This window comes from Manacus candei, unplaced genomic scaffold (genome assembly GCF_025592945.1).
Source record: "Manacus candei isolate 608988 ecotype Guabito, Panama unplaced genomic scaffold, ASM2559294v1 h1tg000018l, whole genome shotgun sequence".
Classification (NCBI taxonomy): domain Eukaryota; kingdom Metazoa; phylum Chordata; class Aves; order Passeriformes; family Pipridae; genus Manacus; species Manacus candei.
Genome location: NW_026138066.1, coordinates 13,419,174 through 13,442,923, shown reverse-complemented (window position 1 = coordinate 13,442,923; position 23,750 = coordinate 13,419,174). Strand labels below are relative to the sequence as shown.

General features: G+C 39.9%; 1 protein-coding gene across 2 annotated transcripts in view; it reads left to right on the top strand.

The window, feature by feature from the left end:
- Positions 1 to 23,750, top strand: part of BRAF (B-Raf proto-oncogene, serine/threonine kinase) — an 86,677-nt gene that overhangs the window by 18,166 nt on the left and 44,761 nt on the right. For both annotated transcript variants that reach the window (XM_051784755.1, XM_051784754.1), the window contains exon 3: positions 8,986 to 9,249. In XM_051784755.1, the coding sequence (XP_051640715.1) occupies positions 8,986 to 9,249 (264 nt within the window). The remainder of the gene's footprint in view (positions 1 to 8,985; positions 9,250 to 23,750) is intronic.

Sequence of the window (23,750 nt, the reverse complement as noted above, 5' to 3'; positions counted from 1 at the left end):
ACCCTTGACTTTTCATTTCATCCCAGCAACAGTTGTCTAATGTGTCCTTTCTGTGCCTTTTCCACCTTTTTGGCTGCTTTTGCCTTGGTCAAGACAGGGATTGCTTTCTATTATCAGCATTTCCTTTGCAGCAGTTTATCTGAATCTAACCTGTCACTGCTACAGCTAATGTCTGACTTAGTGTGTTCCTTCACCTGTCAGAAAAACTCTGGTTGCAGCATAGAGGGACAAAGCTGTATGTAAAAAGCTCTGATTGTAGTGTGATTATGTGTGAAAGAATATGTTTGTGTTTGCCCCTAGGAAATGCAGAACTAAGGAAATATGAAGAAAAAGAACAGGAGAGGCTGTAGAATACACATACAAAGTTTAAGTGGTTCAGTAGATAACTTGTCTATCTCACATCTGTTAGAAATAGCAAACTTCTCATGTACAGAGCTACTGTGAGATATCAGGCCTGTGACTTCCATGGAGGAACCTCTTTCCCCTTAAGCTTTTATGTCTAGTCTGTGTCTAGGTCTTGGTGCTATGGTCTGTGTACTCTCACCAAAGTCCTTAAACAGGAAGGTAACGTTTAAAGACTAGGGGAGGTGCTTATGCTCTGCCCATCCTCATCTGGTCTCTGTATTTTTTTTGTTTTGCCAGACTTGTTTCTGACTGTAGTGTGTGCCCTGCTTTTACCCAGAACCTGTATGGGTAATTTTGCTGGTGTGTAACTTGAACTGCATCACCCTTCCCTTTGTTTCCTCAGATTCATAGAATGGTTTGGATTGGAAGGGGCCTTTAAAGGTCATCCAGTTCAAATCCCCCTGCAATGAACAGGAACATCTTCAACTAGATCAGGTTGCTCAGAGTCCCATCCATCTTGGCCTTGAATGTTTCCGAGGATGGGGCATCCACCACCTCTCTGGGCAACCTGTGCCAGTGTTCTACCACCCTCATTGTAAGAGTTTTCTTCCTTATGTCTAGTCTGAATCTACCCTCTTTTAGTTTAAAACCATCACCTCTTGTCCTGTTGCAACAGGCCCTGCTAAAAAGTCTGTCCCCCTCTTTCATATAGAGTCCCTTTAAGTATCAAAAGGTCCTTTAATTATTAATTAGGTCTTGGTAGAGGGTTTTCTCCTCCAGGCTGAACAGCCCCAGCTCTCTCAGCCTTTCTTCATGGGAGAGGTGCTTCAGCCCTCTGATCATCTTCATGACCCTCCTCTGGACCTACTCCCACAGGCTGTGTCCCTGTGTTGGGCCCCCAGAGCTGGACGCAGCACTCCAGGTGGGATCTCACAAGAGCAGAGTAGAAGGGCAAAATCACCTCCCTCGACCTGCTTCTTTTCATGCAGCCCAGGTTGACTTTCTGGGCCATGAGTGCCCTTTGCCAGTTCACGTCCAACTTGTCATCCACCAGTACCTGTGCTGCAGGATTGCTCTCAATCTCTTCACCCTCCATCATCCTGTATTGATATTGATTTTAAAGTCCTGCTGCTGCTCTGATCTCTCTGCATCTCCCATAACGTGTGAGCAACTCTTAAGGACTTGTGTAAATTGTGACAGTTGCTCATCTCTTGAATGCTATCAGCAAGCATATTGTCTTCTTCTTTTGGCAAAAATTGGAATTAGCCAAAGCTAATTGCTAGGTACATACCTGCAGATGAACACTTTTGCTTTCATCCATGCTGCCTTTCACTGTTGCAAACTTCTAGTTTTATTGTAATGCTTTCTGCAAAACCATGGGTTTTTGTGTGCTTGTGACAAGTTTGACAGCTATCCATCCATCTTCTAGTGCATGGAGTTTCAGTACCAGAGGGTTTGTTTGGTTCTTTTATACTCCTGTCTGGCTTTTACATCCTTCATTTCTTACACATCTAAGTGCTCATGTTCAGAGAACTTGCAGCACCCTGTACACTGGCTCCTGACCTTGTGTTGGAGCTACCTCTGTAGGCCTATCAAGTAAAGTTGTGGTTCAACCTGGCAACAAAATTGCTTTTCAATTAAAAGTGAAAGGAAGGGGCCGGGGGAACAGAAGCTCATGGGAAAGCTGAAGAATTCAACAAGAAAATAATTCTGAAAATTGGGCATTCAAAGGGTATAGTAAAATTATTTGTACATGGAATATAACACATACACCTCATTTAAAAATAAAAAGGAATTTATGCCTTAGTTACAGTTGCTCAAGAAATAGAAGCTTTTGTTTCTGTGCTCATCTTAGAGTGAAAAGACAAAATTCTTTTTTTCCCCCAGATCTTTTTTTTTTTAAATTCAGGAGAGGGTGTCAATGCATTTTACATCAAAAGAACTTTAAAACTGACAGCTGTTGTTGCAGCCATCATTTCAGGTTTCATCAACTGACTATAAAAGAGGAATGGTTTTATTGAAATATTGAAAGTGATTGACATGTGCTATGTTGAGTTCAACATATATTTAATTATTCCTGCAAGCAGGAGTACTCAGATTCAGGGCTATCTCCCTGCCTTGATCCATCACTCCTCAGTGATGGTCTTAAAAAGGTGACTGTGGAGCAGGGGGAGAGAGCAGAGCCTGCAAGCCTGGGCAGGTGACTTTGTGTGCAGCTGCCTAGGGGTGGAAAATGTAGTGTGAAGCTGGGGGGCAATGAGTCCCTTGTCTTGGTCCTCCCAGGACAGGAAAATAGGGGCTGAGGAAAGATAACAAAGCTGAGAGACTTCTGAATGTGTCTGCAAAGTACATGGGTAGGAAACAAAATGAGCAGAAGAAAGAACATTCGTCATTAACCACACAATTTTCTTCTAATTGTTATAATTACTAATAGGTTTGGCAATCTTGTTTATGTTCTCTAATATGATTGTAAGAAAAACTTTTCTGTTTGTCCTGTCTGGAAGAAATAATAAATCTAGCAAACAAAGACTGTATTAAAATCCAAAAATGGCTTGTAGCTAAATTTCTTTCTTGGATAATCCTAGTTCTTAACTGCATACCCTTGTAAAAAGTTCCCTCTCCAACTGTCCTGTAGGCTTCCTTTAGGTACTGGAAGGTGCTGTAAGGTCTCCCTGGAGCCTTTTCCAGACTGAGGAACCCCAGCTCTCTCAACCTGTCTTCATAGGAGAGGTGCTCCAAATATTGGAAGTAACTTCTTGACTCAGTAGATATAGAAATATCATTAATAGCATTTTTATTTTCTTCTGGAAAAGAGGCTGCAGGAGTTTCTGAGTAGGTTTTACCACACTTTTGGAAGCACTGTATCTCAGCAGCTGAAAACATCAATGATTTTTGTCTTCCCACATAATTTCTTAGTGCGTTATATCAGTCCTTGAAGTGCTGTTTCTCAAAATACACAGTTTATGACTCACCATGGAAAAACCCTTTTCTTAAGGGTTTGTCTAAGCGTTGTAAATATTGGAAATCTTTACTGCAAAGAAGGCTGCTATTGTGATATTGGGAAAACCTGGGATTCACTTAGGAAAAGTGATTAAAATACCCAGTTGCGTGTTCTTAATGTTGGTCAAAATTTGTATTTCTTTTGTTTCTACCAACAAAACACTGATGAAAAGGATAACCTGAGTTAGGGAAAGGAGAGTAAAGACTTGTACATTGGCAAAAAATGCTGTGTGCAGATTGAAATGGATTGTACAGATCCAGACTGACCAAAAGCAGCCAGCTCAAACTTAGAAGGAGGGATCATGCATAAATGACTTAATCAGATTTATTAACCTTTGTAGACTCTTAATGACTGTTCAGGGAGGCTGTACCTACTTAAAATTTCCAATTGCATTGTGTGCCCTTTTTGCCTCAGTCATGTGTACAGTATTACCTACGAACACTCACCTGTGAGAACTCAATCGAACAGTATTGACCCATTTGCATGCAAATAGTTTTTTGTGTGGTGTGAGGTTGCATCCTGGACCTGTAGGTTACTCCAGGTAATGGTCCAAGAGTAAGCTGAGAGGTCTCTTGGTTGTTGTTTGTTTGTTTGTTTTGCGTGTTTTGTGTGTGTGTTTTTGTTTTGTTTTTCATTTGGACTCCACACAAAATAAAACCATATACAAATGCATAGAATGATAGTGGTGTCAAAATAAGCTCGGTCAGCTTTGTCTTGAAGGAATCATGCTCTTTCCTACTCATACTCTTGGAAGCAATTTAAAATGAGAATCATGGGTATGGTTGCTGTGACTTTTTGTTTGGTTTTTTCCTAGCTTTCTCTTTTCCTGGGCATGTTTTGTTCAGAGTTGTTGTTGCTGCTGTTTTTGGGAGTTTGGCTGTTGAACATCAGTAGAGTATTTAATTCCTTATTCCTGCATATCTGAAGAATCCACTCAGGAGGTCAAATTAGTTAATTAAAGAAGATTTCCTCTTCACTGATCTGAAGTATGCTCATTGCAACAGCAGGCAGATACAGTCTGAAACAGATCTTAGTGATGAATCTCAGGTTGTCTCAGACTGTGGTATTCCAGGAAAATGCTAACGCTGCATACAGGCACTGGGAAACCTGGTGGCCCTCTGGGGAAATTCAGATTGATTTTTACTAGGCTCCTAACAGATGCTGTTCAAATATGTTAGACCAAAACTGGAGTGTCTAAAGTTAGACTAAGTACAGATTTAGGAGTCTTACTAAATGAAGAAATCGTGACGTATGTTACTGTCTATCTTCAGCTCCCGTCTAAGTTAGTGGGATTTGCGTTTAATCAACAGCCTAAAAGGTCAGTCATCTTTTAAATAGAAACACAGTCTCAGTTTCAAAGACCAGGAACCTGTAGTTTAGGCTTGTAAGAGTCTTGCAGTGTGTATTATCTAAAATTGGTTGAGGAAGAGAGAGAGAAGGTAAAGCCAATTGGTCTGCTTGAGTCGAGACTGGCGTTCTAACCAGATGTGGTAGAGAGCAGAGAGAAGGAGAAATCATATTTTGCTACTTGGGTTTCTCCCAGATTAATTAAGGAAAAAAAGTTAACTTGTTGCTTTTCATATCCCTACATGATGTTATTAGAGTGTATAGTCTGCTCATGCCCCAAGAAAGCAAATTTCAAATATAATATAAATGAAATGCAAGAAAAAAACCCACATACTTTTGAGAAAATCCCTTGTCCTCATCTTATCAAGAGAACTTTGTTGGCACATCTGTATAACATCTTTCAAATTCTGTTGACTTCTGAGGTCAGTTTTTATTTTGTCAATAGGTTGCAACATTTGGGAAGTAACTTTTAGGCGGCTGCTGCTCCTGAATATTTGCAACAGTTACAACTGCAGAATATACACAGCAGATATATGCTGCAGAATATACACAGCAGAATACAACAGCAGTTGTATTTTGGCATGTATACATATTGTATATAAACATGCCATCTTGAAAGGCTTTAGTTGGACTTGGCAGCTTATCAGGCCTTTATGCATTTTACTTAGATGAAGTCTCAGGAGTATTCTCGCCTGTATGAGACTATTATATGATGTGCATATATACTGATGGGCAATGTTATTAAAATTAACTTTTTGTTCTATTTTTGATAGCCATTAAATTATGTGTAGATCAACAGGTTGTGCCAATTTGAATCTAATATTCAGCTTTTCAGGTATTTCACTTAACTTTGTGAAATACTGTAACTTTGGAAATCACACTAAATTGGGAGCCAGCTGAGCTGTCAGTGACCCACCCTCACGGTCCCAACTGCACACTGGGCCCAGCAGGAAGAGGGACCCAGCTCCTTGATACTTGTGGGGCTGCACTGGAGGGATGTTCAGCATGGAGAAGAGAAGGTTCAGGAGGAATCTGCAGGCTCTTTCAACCTAAGGAGAAGGCCACCCTCCTTCCAGACGTTCCCAGCAAAAGGGGAAGAGGCAACGTCACAGCATCAAGTGAATTTCATCAGAGAAAATTCGGCATGAGAGTGATTTTTGAGCTCTGTAGCTGGTGGCCCAGAGGCTGTGAGCTCTCCCTCCTTTGAGACTTTCAAAACTTGCTTTGGCAAGGCCCTGAGCAACCTGATTAAACTTAAAAATTATTTCCGTGCTGAACAAGTGTTTGGACTAGATGACTTCCAGGGATACCTTCTAACATTTTTTCTTTTTTTTTTTTGCCTCTTGTGATTCTGTATCAAGTTGAAAGCAAGTTTTAAGTTTTATGTAGAACATTACTCACTTCTTAATGAGAATATGTAAACTGATGGGATTGCAGTCTAGATTTCATAAACCCTACTGAAATGCCTTTAAATCTTTGATTTAGTGATCTTTTTGAATGTTCATCTTAATCTCTTCCATGCTGTAGATGCTGCACAAACTTAATTTTAATTATTTTTTTAGTTTGTTTTTGAAAAACACTGTCAGAAATAAACCTCATAGTTGACCCAGAAGGCCTTGACTGACTTGAAGGTTTGTGTAGGTGTTGATGTCTGTCTGCAAAGGTGTCTGTGCTGCTGCAGGTCTCTTTTGTACACAGGCCAACGCTGCGACATCATCTTTCTTTTAGCTAGAAATACTTGCCATAGGTCAGCTTTGCTGTTGTAGTACTCTTTGAATTTAACTCCATGGAATAATTCTGTCTTGACTTGGTGCTGTTAGCTATGTGAGGTCTATTGATGTGGGCCATCAGATGAAACCAATATTTCTCCAAAGTAATTAATTTTTGTGAAATGAGATTTTATTGGAGCTCTTCTGTTTCTGCTGCCTGTACTGTTACTCCTTCTGTATAGAAAGAGGTGGGGATTTTTTAAAGAGGAAAATATATTTAAAGTCTACCAATGCATTTCTAGTTCTGTTATGTTTTGCTATGGGATCTTCTGCTTTGACACCAAATAACAGTATGATACCTGAGAGCTTTTGTCCTCATAAGAAGTGGAGAGCTTTTTGCAGAAGTTACTGGTACAGAACTCAAAGCCAGCAGCAGCTCCCAGCTTTCCATACTCACTGTTTATTCTCTTAAGATAAATCATTTGACTTGGAGTTTGCATTACTGACAGATCAAGCTGCCAGGGTAAACATTGTAGGATTGAGTATTTTGAAAGATGTGTGTAATTTTGTGAAGGAACTAAAGCCACAAGTATCCGGAACCAGTGTAATGTTGCGTGTGTTCAAATAATATTTTGCAACGTTCATGAGAAAAGGAAGTAAGTATTTAGAAAACTATTGGTGAAATGGTAACAGTTTATGTTTCTTAATTTTTGTTTACTGAAAATTATTCTTGACACATGGAACTTTTACTTGAATTTCCATGAAAAGCTGATCCTGGAAGTGGAAGAGACACACTTGTGTTACTGTACAGCCAAAAAATGCCATTATTTATAGTTGGGTAACCTTTCAGTTTACTTTTGACAGTAGAATTGATGCTAGAGTGAAAATGTTTTGGTTTTTAGTCTCAGAGTTTGGGGTCTATTTGTGAAATACCCAACATCTTCAGTTTTTAAAGGAAATACTAAGTAGTTTTCAGCTTCTGAATGTATGTCCATTTATTAAAGATGGAACCCATAAAATTTAGAATTTTAAACTGATCTTCACCACCCTTCATTAAAATGCTTTTCCTTTCTTAGTCCTCACTGTCAAATTATCATTTGCTTTGTTAACATTGTGGGGTCGATGATACATTTTGAGCAGAGGTTCATCCTGGGAGGATGCTAAACTTTCATAAAAAGCAAGGGACCAGCTGCTCTTTCACTCAACAAAACCAGTTTGGTTTAGGTGACCCTACACATAGAATCCAGAGAAATAAATTCCTAGTAAAATGTAGTACTTGTGCCTGTACTACTGAATGCTGGTTATTCTTTCTCTTGATTTGAATTTTTCTTCTCCACATGTAGACCTTGCAGACACTTGTTGGTCAGTTCAGATCTCCTGTAACTTTAATTAGCAATATGTTATGCACAGAAAATTTTAGGAGAGCAGATAAATAAAAACAGAACCAAAAGGTATCTTTCTTTTATGTAAATATACTTGAAAATATAGTTGAAAAATTTATGCAACTTTGTATAGATCTTGCTATAGAGAAAAGTAGAAGATTCCCCACTACTTAAGTGTTAGGTTTGGCAGATATTTGTTTCTTCTTTACTGTAAAGATCTAAACATGTGCTTGGCTAACACTGCCCAATAGCCAGTATCTGTAGTGTGAAGCATGTTACTTAACTGATTCAGGTTTTTGAAGGTACTCTGTACTAAATTATACTGAAGGAGTTGTTCTGATACTTGGATACAGATCAAAATTTACACGTTACGGAGTTGTGGGAAACAAAATTTAAAGAAAAATATATACTGGTTATGTGTTTGTATTATAGGTCTTGGCAATAATGTTTGACTTGACTACATATAATAAAGACTTAATGGAAAAATTTAATAATTCTGATTTTTTTTTTGTTTGTTAAAAAAAGTTGGTCACTGTGTAATTAGGTTTTACATAAAATTGTGGAAAATCAAATTGATCTTACACAGGTGTTAAAAAAGTTCTTTCAAAGAATCACTTTTATGTGTTTATGAATGACTTAAACAGAACAAACTGTGGTATTTTCTAACTGAAGTTTTTTGTACTATTTGGTATGAAAGGACAGTGCTAGAGAGGGAGGATGGTGAACAGTGAGCTAGGTGAGTTATCAGATATAGATGGTAAAAAGCAGATTTGAGCTTTCTCTTAATTATTGCATTAGATGTATTTAGCTGTCATTCCAACAGAATGAAGAATTTATCTGGAGCACAGTAATTCAGCAACACAGCTGACAACATTTGTGAAAGATTTCTGTCTTTTTTTTTAAAGTGGTTATGAATTAGACTCTGTAGAGCAGGTGCTTTGAAGCTGTAACTTACAATTTCTTTTATCCATTGATCCATTTAATTTATTAAAACATTAGTTGTTGGTTCATAAGGTTTAAAATAATGTATCGAGAGCTGTTTCTTCCTTGTGTCCTCCTGAAACATTTAAACAGACTACTGTGTTCATATTCCTGAGAAATCTGGTTTAGAAAGTGTTTTGTTTCATGTTTGTTGTGAATTTAGATTTCTGATTTTGTCTGAGGCTACTCCCTGGTTAAAACAGCTGCTCTTCCTCCCCAGGCCTACGAAGAGTACACCAGCAAGCTTGATGCTCTACAGCAGAGAGAACAGCAGTTACTGGAGTCCATGGGGAATGGAACTGATTTCTCTGTCTCCAGTTCAGCTTCAACAGACACAGTTGCATCATCTTCCTCCTCTAGCCTCTCTGTAGCACCTTCATCCCTTTCAGTTTATCAAAACCCTGCTGATATGTCACGAAATAACCCCAAGTCTCCACAGAAGCCTATTGTTAGAGTCTTCCTGCCCAACAAGCAAAGGACTGTGGTGAGTCAGTTTCTATTCACATCCTTGTAAGCTCAGTAGTTCCTGTATCTCTCTCCCTCTGTATGCCAAAGTTAAGAGCTGAAAAAATACCTGTGTGGAGGTCAGAGAGGTGTCACAATCACTGTGTTCTGCAGTGCTCCGTTGTTTTGATCTGCTGAGCGTTTTCTACAGGATTAACACAAAAAAGTCCATTATAGCTGTAACGCAGAACAGAAACTTTCAGGAGTTTTATAGCAATGAAGATAACTCCAGAAATATTTTTCTCAAGTCAGCTTTCTTGGATAAATAGTAATCTACCATTTTACGATGGTTTGGAAGGGGCAGGAAACTCTGTTTCCTATATTATACAAAATTATTGATTAGTTTAACAGGCCAAGACTTGAGAAGTGTTTTCTGTGTTGTCAAAGTTCCTGCAAGCTGTGAATGCTTTAGAGCAAGAACCAGCCTCCTGCAGCTGAGGAGGCCTGTGCAGAATCACTTGGGTTTGTTTTGTTTTTCTATTCCTCCCCACTCACTGTGGTGTTTCATGTGAGGACTCTGGTGGGATCAGCCCCATCCCAGTGTAGAGAACTGGCATGGGGAGGGACATAGTTGCTATTGGGAGGTTCAAGAAGGGTTGCCTGCAAACTGCTCAAAACCTGATGTTTATCAGCTTTGACAGTGTTACAGTGATTCCTAAAGTCTTGGAAGAGCAGTTGATTTTTTGCTGGCTATTTAATTGTCTGCTGTAAGAGGGACTTTTTTATCAGTTAAGAGCTGCCAACTAAAGAGCCTTGATATGTGTTTTAGAATAATACACTACAAAGTGTGACATGTGAAATTACTGACAAACCATAGTCTAGGCTCTGTTTTGCAAGGCAGGACATACTCTGAACTTAGCAGGGGAGCTGTGTTTCCAGAGAAAGTGGGAAATGAATGGACAACCAGTGTCCATGTCAAAACAGTGCTTTCTGTAGCAGTCAGACAGGTATCAACTGTCTCTGGGCTGTGATTTCCATCCTTTCCCTACCCCACTGAACAAAAGACTCACAGTGAGGGCCGTTGTTTTCACGTGAGTTTTTTTTAATGTTGCTTAATTGTTAAAGATATCACTCAAGATTGAAAGTACTATTTGGTTTTGGACCTAGAGAATGGGAGTTTAATGTAAACTGTGACCACTGGGCAGATGTACAGTGTTAAGCCAGGTGATTTTGTTGTCTGCCTGTAAGTCTAGGCACATAGTACTACCCACATAGTGAAATCTGAAGAGAAGGTACTGGATTTTGGTTTCTTCATATGTCCCACCCTGTCTGGATGTTGGAACTGCAGCCCTTGACATGGGGCTCACAAGTTGGTTTTGCTTCTCTCCTACATTGGGTCACAATATATCACATCCTGCATTGTTCTGTGCATTACCTTTTCTTTCTCTCCTATGTATTTTCTTGTCCTCCTCTTAAGCCACATAGTATAATTCTACTCATATTCTTTTCCCACCATCTGCAGTATTCTCATTCTACTTTATCTGTCCTCATTTCTGCCTCCTTTTCAGTCCTGGGTTTTTTTCCTGCACTGAATCTAGATGTTCTTTCCCGGTTATGGAAGCAAATGTCATTTAACAGGGAGAGGCTCTTGCTTCTGTCCCCAGCTTTGTACTGGAGGCTAAACTCTATTTCCCTTACAAGTCTAACCCTGTAGCTTGTTTCCAGCTTGATAACTGTGGAGCATAAGAGTAAAGCTTCAGGAAAATTTGCAGGCTTGGGCTGTGATTTGAAAAAAAAAAAAAAAAACAAAAAGTGGTACCAACAGAAAAGGGGGAGAGAGGCTACTGGTGTAGTCAAGGTTCCTTTCATCTCAAATGTGATATGTCTGTAGGTACATGTGAATAAAGGAACAGATAGATGCCTGCAGATGTGGGGAGGCATGATCTTACTTGTGGGATCACTGGCTGGAAGCTCAAGTTGACAGGATTCAGCTTCGTATGCTGTATAGCAAGGTCCAGGTCAACTCCAGTTCTGCTGGGACTTGGTTTTGGTTGAAATTGTTATTCTAAATAAGCAGTTGGACATATATCACAGAATCACAGAATATGCTGTTGGGATGGACCCACAAGGATCATCCAGTCCAGCCCTTAGCCCTGCACAGGGTCATCCCCAAGAGTCACACCATGTACCAGGAGTATCATCCAAACACTTCTTGAACTCTGTCAGGCTTGGTGTTGTGACCACTTCCCTGGGGAGCCTGTTCCTGTGCCCAACCACCCTCGGGGGAAAGAACCTTTTCCTAATATCCAACCTAAACCTCCCCTAATACAACTTCAGGCCATTCCCTTGGGTCCTGTCACTGGTCACCACAGAGAAGAGATCAGTGCCTGCCCCTCCTCTTTCCCTCATGAGGAAGGTGTAGACTGCAATGAGGTAAGGTCTGGTCAGCAGATACTGCACATTAATGGTTTGGCTTTGGTTCAAGGAGAGAGCTGACTTCTTTTTACTTCAGTTTTACACACTGCTTGGATCTAGTTGTGTTATTAAGTTGAAATTATTTTTTTTTAGCACACTAGTAAATTATCTCTGTTTTAGAGCTGGGAAATGGTGCTTATAGGAACTCTGAGTGTTGGGGTTGTTGGCCTTGGAGCTGAAGTTCATTTCTCTGAAATTTGAAACAGCGCTCATGTTATTGAGAAAGTCAAGAATTTCTTGTATGGTGACTCTTAATGTAATTACTTTGTTTTCAATATTTATTGATCCTATGTGTAGTCTGTTGAAAATTAAGGAAATGCAAACACAGTTCAGAAGGAGTTGCAGCAGCTCACTGTATCCTTGGGTGCATCAGGCTCAGCATCGCTAGCTGGTCGAGAGAGGTGATTCTCCCCCTCTACTCAGTGCAGCCTCACCTCGAGTGCTATGTGCATTTTTGGGTGGCACAGTATAAGATTCCGTGATTTACAGTGCAGTTTTAATGGCCAGCAGTCAGATGATGGGTTACCAGCCTAAAAAAGCACCCAGCATTTTTCAGTGAACGCTGAGATTACGTGCTGTAGCAGAGTTCCTTCCTTCTCGCAATGGATAGAGGAGTGTTGCACATGTCTTAGTCTTCCTTCATAACCTCTGGCTTCAAAAGCAGACCTGTTTGGTCTCACTTGTGCCCATTGACTGAGCCATTTGCTATGATGGTAGTTTAGGGTGTTCAGATACCCAAAGTAGCTTGTGAGAGGTTGAAGCAGGAAGGAGATTCTTTGTGAAAATATATGGTACCTGCCATCAGAGCCTTTTCCAAGTCCCCATTCCGTGTGGCTGTGAAATAAGGATAAGGGGTTTGACAATCAACACTGTACCCAGGAAAGGAGATACTGTTGAAGTTGCAGAGTTGCAGCAATCTTCTCCCCACCCCGACTTTAGCTGCTTTCAATTAATATCCACTTCTGAAAGAAAACCTTGTTAATATCCCAATAATATTTTCAGTTTTTACTTCCAATCACAACTTCACTTCAGCAGGAAAGAAATGTTGTCAGATCCTAAGGACTCTATGTTTATTTTTGTCTGGAAATGCCATGACAGTTCTTAAACTGACTTAAAGTCACTGGAATTGAGTTGGTAATGGAGAGCCAACCTCATTATTTATCTTTGATCATACTCTGAAGCAGTCCAAAGTACTACGACAGCCTTCTGCTATTTGTTTAGAGCTGTTAAAAATGCAGGAAATGGGGGGGAATTGCTTACATATCTTACATTTTTGACTAGCAACTGCCTTGTTACTTGAGAGTTGTCTACATGTTTTGTTTATTATTAGTATTGTTTGCGTGTAGGATCAAGCAAATACATCTGTTGGAGTTGACTCCAATTAGAAACACAGTTTGGGGAAGCTGATGGAGTAAAGAGAAATGAGACCATGTTGTTCAGTGGAAGTGATTTTGGTGAAGAGGCAGTGTCTCTGATGGGAAGTTTCTTCACGTGTGTCATAAGGCAGAGCACTGGACAAACCTCTTCCTAATGTAGGAAAGCCTGGCCAGTATGTGCTAGAGCCTACAGATGATGATCAATTAGCAGTTTGAAGTCAGCATTTTGATTCAGCTGGCTACAGGGCAGAGTTCAAATGTAACTTTTTTGAAAGCAAAACCAGATAACTGTCCTGGTTAGCTGGAGAGGATTCAAGGAATGAGTAGTGTCAGATTTTTTTGTTTTTCCTTGTAGATGGCCTGGAAAGGGATAAAGAGAAGTTTTTCTCTGAACAACCTCCTAGAAGAAGCAACAGATTGTTTGCTCTTCTCTGGGGGGAGGAAGTTTTTCCCCCTCTAATGCAGAGAGATGTATATGTGTACTTCATCCTTTCTCAGTGGCTTGGGTCAGCTGACAAGTTACATGTCCTTTGGAGAAGGATTCCACACAGATGTGACCAGGAAAAGTCGGTGCAGCTGGGTTTGTTCTGTTTTGTTCTAGGCCAGAGAGAAGGGTGTTGAAATAATGAAAGATGATAAAAGTCTACCTAAGATGAAAAGTTGTTTTGCAGAACAAACTGATGAAGCTTATCCAAATTGTGGCAGAATTTAGGGAGATATTAGTTCAAAACTTCTTTGGGCTAGGAATATAAGTGGCTGTGGTGTGGAAAGAAACAAATCTGCTAATTGAGAAAACTTTTGGGTGTGGAAGGAAAGTAAGAACTCTGATCTCCAGCTGGCTGCTGGAAGTCTGAGAGGTTATTAGGTACTGAGATTTGGTGGAAGGGAGGTAGTCTTGAATGGAAGTAGATGATAGTGTGGTGTCATAAAAGCATGTTACATTATTTGCTGATGAGACTTTTGAGAGACTGCATGGAGAATGCAGGAGACAGAATGCAGTGGAAAAAATTTTTAAAATGAAATGAAGGAGTTCCAGGCAGTGAGCATAAAAAGCTTTCTATGAGTATGAAGATTACAGGAATATGGTATTTGCATCTAGGACAGTATTTAAGTATTTTATGGGATTGCTTCTAGTTGTGTCATTTTTTTTATTTTTTTTTTTCTCTTTTTCTTTGGAGGTTTGAGGGGAGTGTTTCTTGAGGACTTGGATAAAGTATCTTTGCATGTCTTTGGGATTGCCAATTCTAAACTGATAGGTTTGAGATAAGGAAAAATCCCCACTCCCAATTGTAAAAACAATTTCAATTTTTGCTCTCTTATATGAAAGTTGACAAAACAGTTAGTATTATTTAGGGATTTCTCCTGTTTGATTGCTTGATCACTGCAAACATTAAAGCATTAGTAAGAATTTTTAGACAGTTTTCCTGTGGCTCATCAGTTCTGGCTGGTCCCTTGCAGGAAAGTGTTTTGAAACCTGGAATGGAATAAACATTTTGTGGACATATCTGGAGTATCTCTTTGTCACAGTGAAAGAGCACAAGAACAGGGCAGGCATGTATGATGTTCTCTCTGTGTTGTCTTCCAAATTTGATCTCTTTGTCACTCAGGAATTTCATGAGTTTAAGTGTTTTCTATTTGGAAAGCCTCTGTTCAGTCTCCATTAAACGTGTGCTATGGCTACTAGGAATTTGTTTCTTGTAGTAAGGCATTCCATGGGCATGGTTGTATGTGGTGTGAGTAATCATTTTCTGTTTTGGCCTTTAAATCTGCCACATGCTACTTTATACTGAAGGAAATAAGAGCTTCTAAAAAAAGCCACTTAATATAAGGTATAGAAACAAGTAGCTAAAACTGGTCATAACTGCACAGAGGAACAATATTAGCAGATTTCTTATGTTGTAGTGAGGTCTGGTAGGAAAGAAGAGAATATGGTAGGGGGGCTTCTAACTCAAGTACCCAGTGAAAAAGATCATATCAGTTGCTTATATTAGCAGCCCTGAATGATTGTCATTACCCAAGAAATCCCTTCTGGCCAAGTACTTACATTTGGGGAAAAAACAGTCTGAAAGCAAATGAGCAGTATGAGTTCTGGAGTGTGGGAAGTTATAGAAAACCAGTGTTTAGATGTAAGAAGTAATGGGCAGTTGAAAGGCATCAGGTGGGGATGGTTCTTGCTTTTCATTTCTGTGTAGTCTGTTGGTGTCTGCTGCACATTACCAGCTGCCAGAGGAGATGTTTGCTTCGTGCCTTCTGGTGGAGTGGCTGTGAGGGTGGGAAGGAGTCTCCACTGCTCTGCCTGGTGAGTTTATAAGGGGTCCTCTCACAGCCCCACTGCCTGTTCTCTGTCAGTGTGAGCAAGGAGTGGATTCTGTCATTTTGAATTCTACTTCTGTCCACAGTGGTCTGAGTAGTGACAGTGAATCAAGGGGGAACAGCAACAAAGAAAAAAGAATAGCAGATGCTGTTGGTGCTTTGGGAAAGCCTGGTGGCTTCCAAATACTTCAGCTTCCTGCAGATTCTTGAGGTCTAAAAACTTCCTATGGCAGCTTCTAAACCAAAAGTAATACTTTGGGTAAAAAAGAAGTTTCTCTTTTTTCTGTGTTCAACTATAGAAGATTGTGTGGGTTTTGGTTGTTCTTTGTTTTGCTTTTTTTTGAAGTTTAAGAGTAATTAGAGGCGATTCATGTAAAAACTCTGCATAAATTTGGGCCAGTAAAGCTTTTCCACTTTGGTATGTGTTGGAATGCTTCACATGTGTTTCATAGTTACATATGTATTGCAAAGTTAATGAAAGTTCTCAAGATGCAAATATGAGACTTAGGTTTTTAAAAGGGAGAATTTGTACTCTGAAGAGTTAGAGAAACTAAACAGGATTGTGAATGCTGTGTATGGGGTCAGTTCTTATTTCAAGTCTCACTCTTGTCACACCTTGGTTTATTACTACATCTGCCTTTTAATTAGGCAAGCAATCATGTGATCTTTGCAGTCATGAAGACTGGAAGAATCAGCTATTTTTATCCTATGTAAATTCTTAGCATAAATTAATTCATCATGCACGCACAACTGAGATCCTTCAAATGTTCTGCTTTTAAATCTGGTACTCAGTGCATTTCTTTTGACTTAAGATTTGCATCTTGCTTTCTGCAGTTTATGCCTGTGAGTTTGTGCCTCAAACTTGCTGAGTAGTAAGCACTGGATTCAAGTAAGCACAGCATTCAAGCTGTCCTACCAGTTTCACCTGTCAAGTATAAGGAAAATTCAGAGAAGGGATGTTCAGGCAGCTGAATGAACTAGTTTCTTGCATTTAATTACAATGTGGTTTGACATGATTTGGTTTTTCTAATCAAAAAATACAAAACCTCCCATGTTATATCAAACATGCAGCAGAAATTGAGTTTATTTTTAACCTATGCCAATGGGTGGTTGCTGAATGTATCTGAATGCTTTGGAATTTTATGCATCATATTTGGTGCTGGTAGCATAAAGTAAATGGTAGTTTACTTTCAAGTAAATTTTACTTTCAAGTAAACTTCATTTGATACTTTTTTTAAATACTTGAATCATCTGGGAGAGCTATTGGCCTACCTATGGAATTGCTGACAGGCAAAATCAAATTATAGTCTTAGTTACCAGTTTTCATTGTGAAGAAATTTAACTTAATGGAAGACTCTCTGTTAGCCTGTCAATAAGCAAGAAAATCTTACTGCATCACAGAAGTTGTACAATGAAATGGACTCTGCAGCTGTGCTGAGCAGGTCCTTCATGTCTAGGGAAGCCTGGAGAGTGTGTCTTTGGGAGGTGTTCAGTGAAGCAAGGTGGGCAGCAGTGCTGCAGCAAACTGTGCTGGGGGCTGGCTTGGGTGGACTTCACTTTCTTCACCACAGCTCTCGTGGTGGTGTGTTTTAGAGCAGGCACTGAGACAGTCCTGACAGCACAGCAGTGTTTTGGCTGTTGCTGAGCAGGGTGTGCACAGGGGCAAGGCTTTCCCAGTTTCCCACTGCCCCCCAACCAGTAGGCTGAGGAGGGGACACAGTGGGGAGAGCTGAGCCCAACTGACCAAAGGGATCGTTCCATGCCAGGTAATGTCATCCTCTGCAATAAAATGGAGGGGAGTTTTTCTATAGTTGCTGTTGCTCAGGGACTGACTGGGCACCAGTTTGCCAGTGGTGTTTGATTGCTTCTGTATCACTAGAAAAATTTGTTCCTTCATTTATTAAATTGTCTTTTAGCTCAGGAGTTTTTTTTACTTTTGTCTTTCCAGTTCTCTTCCCTCGTCTCACTGCAGGGGGGACTGAGCAAGCAGCTGGGTGGTGCTTAGCTGCCTGCCAGGGATAACTCACCCCAGGCTAAACTCAATATTGGATAAATTCAAAGGCATATGTGTTTAAAAGAGAATAATTTAATCTACTTCAGTTTTATTGACACACTTAGATGTCTTAGATTGCAAAGTCAAACAATATTGAAAACTTGCCATTATAAAATTGATGCCTTGTCATCTGGAGTGCCTTGTGCAACACTGATCACTGTTTTTTAAGAGTATTCCTCAAGTGAGGAGTGCTTAGTGACTCCTTAAGAGATGGAAAGTCTGGCTGTAGAAAGTAATGAGTGATAGAAGAAAATATTGTTTGGAGCATGCTTCCTTGACGTCATAACGTGCTGGGCAGGTGCTCAGTGAAATGGAATGCAAGTCACGAATCTGAAAATAATTGTAGTAAATGTTTTAATTCCATGTCTAGTAAGTCATACTTAAATTCATGGCTTCATGTGTTGTTTAAGCAAACTAGCCAACCAAGGCTTTAATATTTGTAGAGAATGTATATATTACCCGGACATGAAAGTATCTCCTTGTTTTTAGGATCTGTTGCATCAGTTTAGAGAAGAATGTGAATTTTAGCCCTTCTGCAGTAGTTTCTTGTCCCCACCCTGCCTTTAAAGCATTTGGAGTGTGATCATCTGAGACAGGAATCTATGCAAGTGTACTCTGAGTTTGACTTACTACAAAGACTTACTTAAACTATTTTGTATCCTAGATTTCTAATGCGTTTGGGTTTTGGTTTGGAGAGCAGCCAACTGACTTTTTTGTCACTTGAACAGAAACCTTCGAGTCCTGGGGTTTGATGCCCATAGAATGGCTACAGATATTTTTCTAGATGTGCATTTCTCTCAAGGCTGAAGTCTAAAACCATCTCTTCCAAACTTTATTGGTAGGTCACTGTCAGTCTTCACAACTTCTGCCGTTGGTGTTCACCCTAACTAAAATTTTAAAATAGTGATTCTGTGCTCTACTGTCACCTTACAAATGATCACTGTTCTTCTGAACAGTTTGGGAGCTGTCCCTCAGAAGTGTGAAAAATGGTAATGTGGAGGCTAATGTTGACTGGGCACAACCAGCTTGATCCAGTGTGGTTTAATGATGGTAAATTCTTGCAAAAATATTTCTGTACGGACATAAATCAGTCCCATTGTGTTCTGCAAGTGAATACAGTTAATTGCATTGGAGGTGCAAATGGGTGTCTTTGCAAGTTAAATAGGATGCATTTGTTGGAATGGGAGCAGCTTTATAAAAGGGGTAAATTCTACTCACTTCCCTTGGAAACAAGATTTAATGCAATGGAATTGCACATTATTTGTCTGACATTCTTAATAGAACGTGTTAGTATTTTCTTAAATGCTGCTTTCTCCTGGCAGTTGGACAGAGCTTCATGCTCTGAAATCCAGAAGAGCTGTGTCTAAAAGCCATGTTCTTTATTTTATAGAGGATGTGATGTTCAGTGTTATCCTAATGTCAGTGCTGTACGAAGTGGCTGACTGGATTGCTTAAATGTTTGTCCTTCATATTTAAGATGAGAAATTAAATGTGGATATCATGTTTGGATTTTACAAGAAAACCTGACATGTTGGAAGACCAAACTAGTTATTTGGCAAAAAGATAGCTTAGCCGGTTTTTCTCCCAACACATTGAATTCTGTGAGCATGTAGCTGTCATTTTTTAGTCATATAGGTATCAGAGGGGGAAAAGTGTGATCTTTCAGCATGTATATGTTGTGGTAAGCAAATAAATACTTTTGAATGATATTTCAAATCCATGCTACTTGGAATATTTCCAGTATTGTACCCAGTAGTCTGCTTAATTGTTTAGAATTACTCTGAAGCTCTAAGGTATGTTACACATACCTTACGTACACAACACTTGGCTAAAGTGAGCTGGACTATAGTGGAAGGCTGAGGGGAAAAATAGAGCCAGCTAACTGGTATTGAGAAGTGTAGTACTAGATACTCACAGCTGACCAGCCTCTCCACTTTCAGAGAATACCTTTACATTGATTTTTGAAGTGTTTCTCAGTCTCTTTAGTCTCTTTATTGCTCTAAAATATTGGAAACTGCACTGGTGTAAGGAAGCATATTTAACTTACTGAGACTATGCCAGTTCCTACTCTGATGTTAGAAGAGTGATGTAAGAGTTATTTAGGGACATAGCCTTGAATTTCTTACTGAATCGGGAATGACCTGATTTACAGAAATAAGTGATTTATTATGCATTGCTTAAATGCTTGTAGCTCCAGTACTAAATATATATCAACAATGTTGTTATGAATACTTACTGTCCTTAGAAACAGTTCACATGAGTAAAAGAAATGAGGAAATTAAGGTCTACAGTTCTGTTTAATCTGTTTAGGTAGTAAGACTGCTTTGAGAATTTTTTGAATCTGGAATAATTTTCGTTTTTTTCCTTTGGACTTAACATTTGCAAAGTTGAGCATGTGTTTTGGTGTCTTCCTGAATCGCTACTTGCCCAGTTCAGGAGGCACAAGTAAATTACTTTCTCCAGTATATTAAGCTACACACTGAACACACCTCACAGTCTCTGTTGGCAGCTTCTCTACTATTCCTTAGTATTGTGTAGCCCACACTATTTCATAGTCTTCAGTTTTGAAAGTTTCTGAATCAACTTTCAAGTTGCTACAAAAGCCTAAACCTTTTCTGATCTACAAATCTCAGATGTATAAGTATCCTAAAAAGAAAGCCCTTAGCAATCACAATTTGGAAGTACATCCCCTAGTTCAGTAATGTGAGTTTTCTGGATGATAATCATTATGAAATGTATTTAGAGTCTCTTAGTTATAAAACAGATAAAAAGATAAGGGATGGCACTGAATGGATTTGAAATAAAATTAAGCACTCTGTGTTTCAATAAAATGCAAACTTTGTTCAGTTTACTGGACTGCAGTCATAAGAGTGCGTATTTTGGAGCAGATGAGAAACATTCTCGTGGGGAACTGATTTTGTCAAAAAATGCTGATGTGATTCAGTTCAAATGCTCTGTGGGAATCCTGACAGAAGTCTTGCTGGAATGGATAAAGCCGCCGCGGTGCCTGCCCGCCGTGCGGGAGGTGCCGGCTCCTGGCAGGCAGCCGGGGCTCCCCGGGTGGGGCACTGCAGGGCTCCGGCTCTCTGAGCTCTCTGTGGGGCTGCACACCCTCCCTCGGGCTGGGGGTGAGCAAGAGGCTGTTCCGAAATTCCTGCTTCAGAGTCTGTTAGCTGGGAAAAAAATTGGGTTGTTTGGGGTTTTTTTCTTAATTCTGAGTTGCTCTCCAAATCACTTTCTTGGAGCGGGGTTTTTCTTTAAATTTGCCATATTTTGGGGGTAAAAAGGGGATGAGGCAGGAAGAAGTTTCAGAGGGAGTGCTTTGTAGGGTGGTATTTCTGCTTTACAGCAGGTGGTGATAGGGCCTGAAGGAGGGGGCTGAAGGGCTACATGCACAGACGGTGATAGACCATGCTGTACCAGTCTGGGAAAATGATTAATCAATACCACAAGCATTTATTCTAGCACTAAGTTCTTTTAATTTAGCCTTATGATTCTCTGCTCAGGAGTTCTGTAGGAGAATTTTCTAAATGTGATGCTGATTCAGGATCGTGGTGATTTTTGAAAGTAATCAAAACAATTCTCTGGTTTTTAGCTGGATCTTGTTGCAAATGGCAGTGAAGAGAACAAATGTTCTACCCATGTCTCTAATTGGAAGTTGCAGAAATATGGCTTGGATTTTAATGAAGGGGACTTGGGGAAGTAATACTGAGAAATAGCAAATAATGAGTGAACAAGATGTTTAATGCACATTTTTCATAATCCTATGGCACTTATATTGCTGTAGGCAACCTTCATTCTGATACTTCCCAAGTTTTGAGGGTTTGCATTTCTGACTTTGTTGATCTCTTAAAAGAAACCCTGTAACTTCATAGATCTTGATTTTTGGCAGAATGAAAAGGAAAAAAAAATTAGAAATCACCTGAAATGGCATTATTTACAGCAGTGTAATTCCTTAACAGCATTGGAACTTTTAGGTTCCTGATGCAGATCTTTACTTCCTGAGTTACTGGAGGATGTTGTCATCATTTATGGAGCGCTGGAGGAAGAAAATGTCTTCCAGTGAACCCAAGACTCCTTATCTCTTGTTTAATGTTAGTCACCTTCCCTCTGCTTGGCTTTTTCTCCTTGTCTTGTTCCATTCCCTCACCTGGGTCAAGATTTTACTAACCTTGTTTCTTTTAATACTTACTGCCTTGGAGTTTTCTGCCTGAGCTAGAACCTCTTCCCAATCTGTGCTGTGTTCTAAGGCTTCTTTTAGGCACTTCCTTCCCTCTGATACTCCTTATCCAAAACAAGCCACCTTTTCTCCTAATCACAGCATGAAAGCTTCCTGTTCAGGATGTGCTTCCAATATTTCTCCAACTGTTGGCAACCAGTTCTCTCCTACAAGGTAGTTCATCACATCTTTGTTTCCTGTCCTCTGCCTCATTTAGCTCTTCAGACCATCTTCCCTCTGTCCTGCGTGTTTGTTTCCCACCAACTTGCTGATAGCAATTCCCTCTCCCAGTAGACATGTACTTTCTCTGGTCAGTTTTTAAGTTTGTCCTGACTCTCTCCTCCCATTTCTGCCTCATACTGAACCACTTTCCTCGTTCTCTTCATTTCCCTTTTTGTCCCCATTGTCTGTCTGTCACCTTCTCAGTATTTCACTTTTTTCTTCCACTGTGGATATCAGTGGTGAAATGACTGAGGTTACTGGAAAGGTAGACCTTAATTGTCTGTGGGGAGTCAACCTCAATCCAGCAGGAGCTATACTTTAGAGGAAAAATAGCCTTGAGCCAAAGAACACTTGCTTGCTCCATCAGAATGGCTCATGACTGGACCTAATATGTGTGGGAGGTTGGAGCACACTCTGAAGTCCTCAGAGATTTTAGTCAGATTCTTAAAAATACTTACTCTGTATTTGTAAATATGTATATACATTGTAAGCAAGGAGAACTTGTCACCCGACACTGAGGGCACAGACAGGTTCTTTCAGGGATCCTTGGCAGAATGATGATCATGGCACTAATCATAGGTACAATTAAATAATTATTTTTGTAACAAGATATTAACACAGAATTTATGATTAGAATGGCACGTGATTTTTACAAGCAGAATCAGTATTGTACGATTTATAAGTAGCATAATACAGAATTTATAATACAGAATTTATAATACAGAATTTATAATACAACCTCATTTATTTCTGCACCCTTTGCAGATCAAGACAAATCTTTAATACATCATATCAGTATAACAATCATAATCTAGACTCACCATTCATATAAAAGAATATGAGTCACTCCCTCAATCCTTGGAGGAAGGAGAGGACATCCCTGGGCACTGGTAGGTCCCAGATCTCACTGTCCAACAGCACCTCCAGTCCAAGTTCCCCCCTTAGGACTGGGGGCTGCTCGATTTATAGACAGTGTCCTGGGAGCTCTGAGACTCCCGTGTTCTGTGGCCAGGCCGTTGCCACCACCTGGTGGCCTTGGGTGCCTGGCACCTTGAGGGCTGGCAAGGGAGGGAGCAGCCAGCCTGGCACCCAGAAACCTTGAAGCCTGTAGGGAGGGGAAGAAGAATTCTCTTCATTTTGTCTCCTTGGTTGACAGGACCTTCAGGGATTGATAATGAGGGGAAAGAGAGCAAACACAACTCGCTCAGTCACAGGGAATGGCCACTTGCCTCATAAAATGGTGCTGGTTATACTGACCATGTTTCCAGAGGTTGGGAGCAGGGAGTACCAGTCACAGAACGACCCTATGAACAGTTGGTTTTGGTGTGAACAATTACTTTGGAAGAGACCTAAGCAACGGAGGGCTGAGTTTTGCAATGGAATGTTGTTGATAATGATGTATTAATGATAACAGGGGCTCCCAGGCTCCCTTTTAATATCAGTGATGGGTGTTAGTAATGACTAAGGACGTTTTAAGCTGCAGGAATGACCTACGAGTGACTGAAAGCCGTGGTGCTGACTTCTGGGATTCTTAATCTTTAGATTAATAAAAAGATACATTAAACAGGAATGCAGTGTGTAAACCAAAGTCACTTAAGGCTGAGTATCAAGTTTGTAAAGCAGTGTGCTATAGGATGTTTATTTCAAGGAATTAAGAGAAATTCTATTTTTTAAATGTTTGTGTTGACCAGATGAAATGCACAAATATCCTGTAAGAAGCACTTTAATGTTAATGAGAGGAAGATGGCAAAGCAAAATATTGCTTTATTTTGTCTCTTCTGAAAGAGCATATGTTTGAGTTCTAGAGATGCAATATATAGCATAACCTCAAGTGGTGTTCACAAAGGTACTTTCCACTGTCATCCTTAAGTAGGACATAGAGC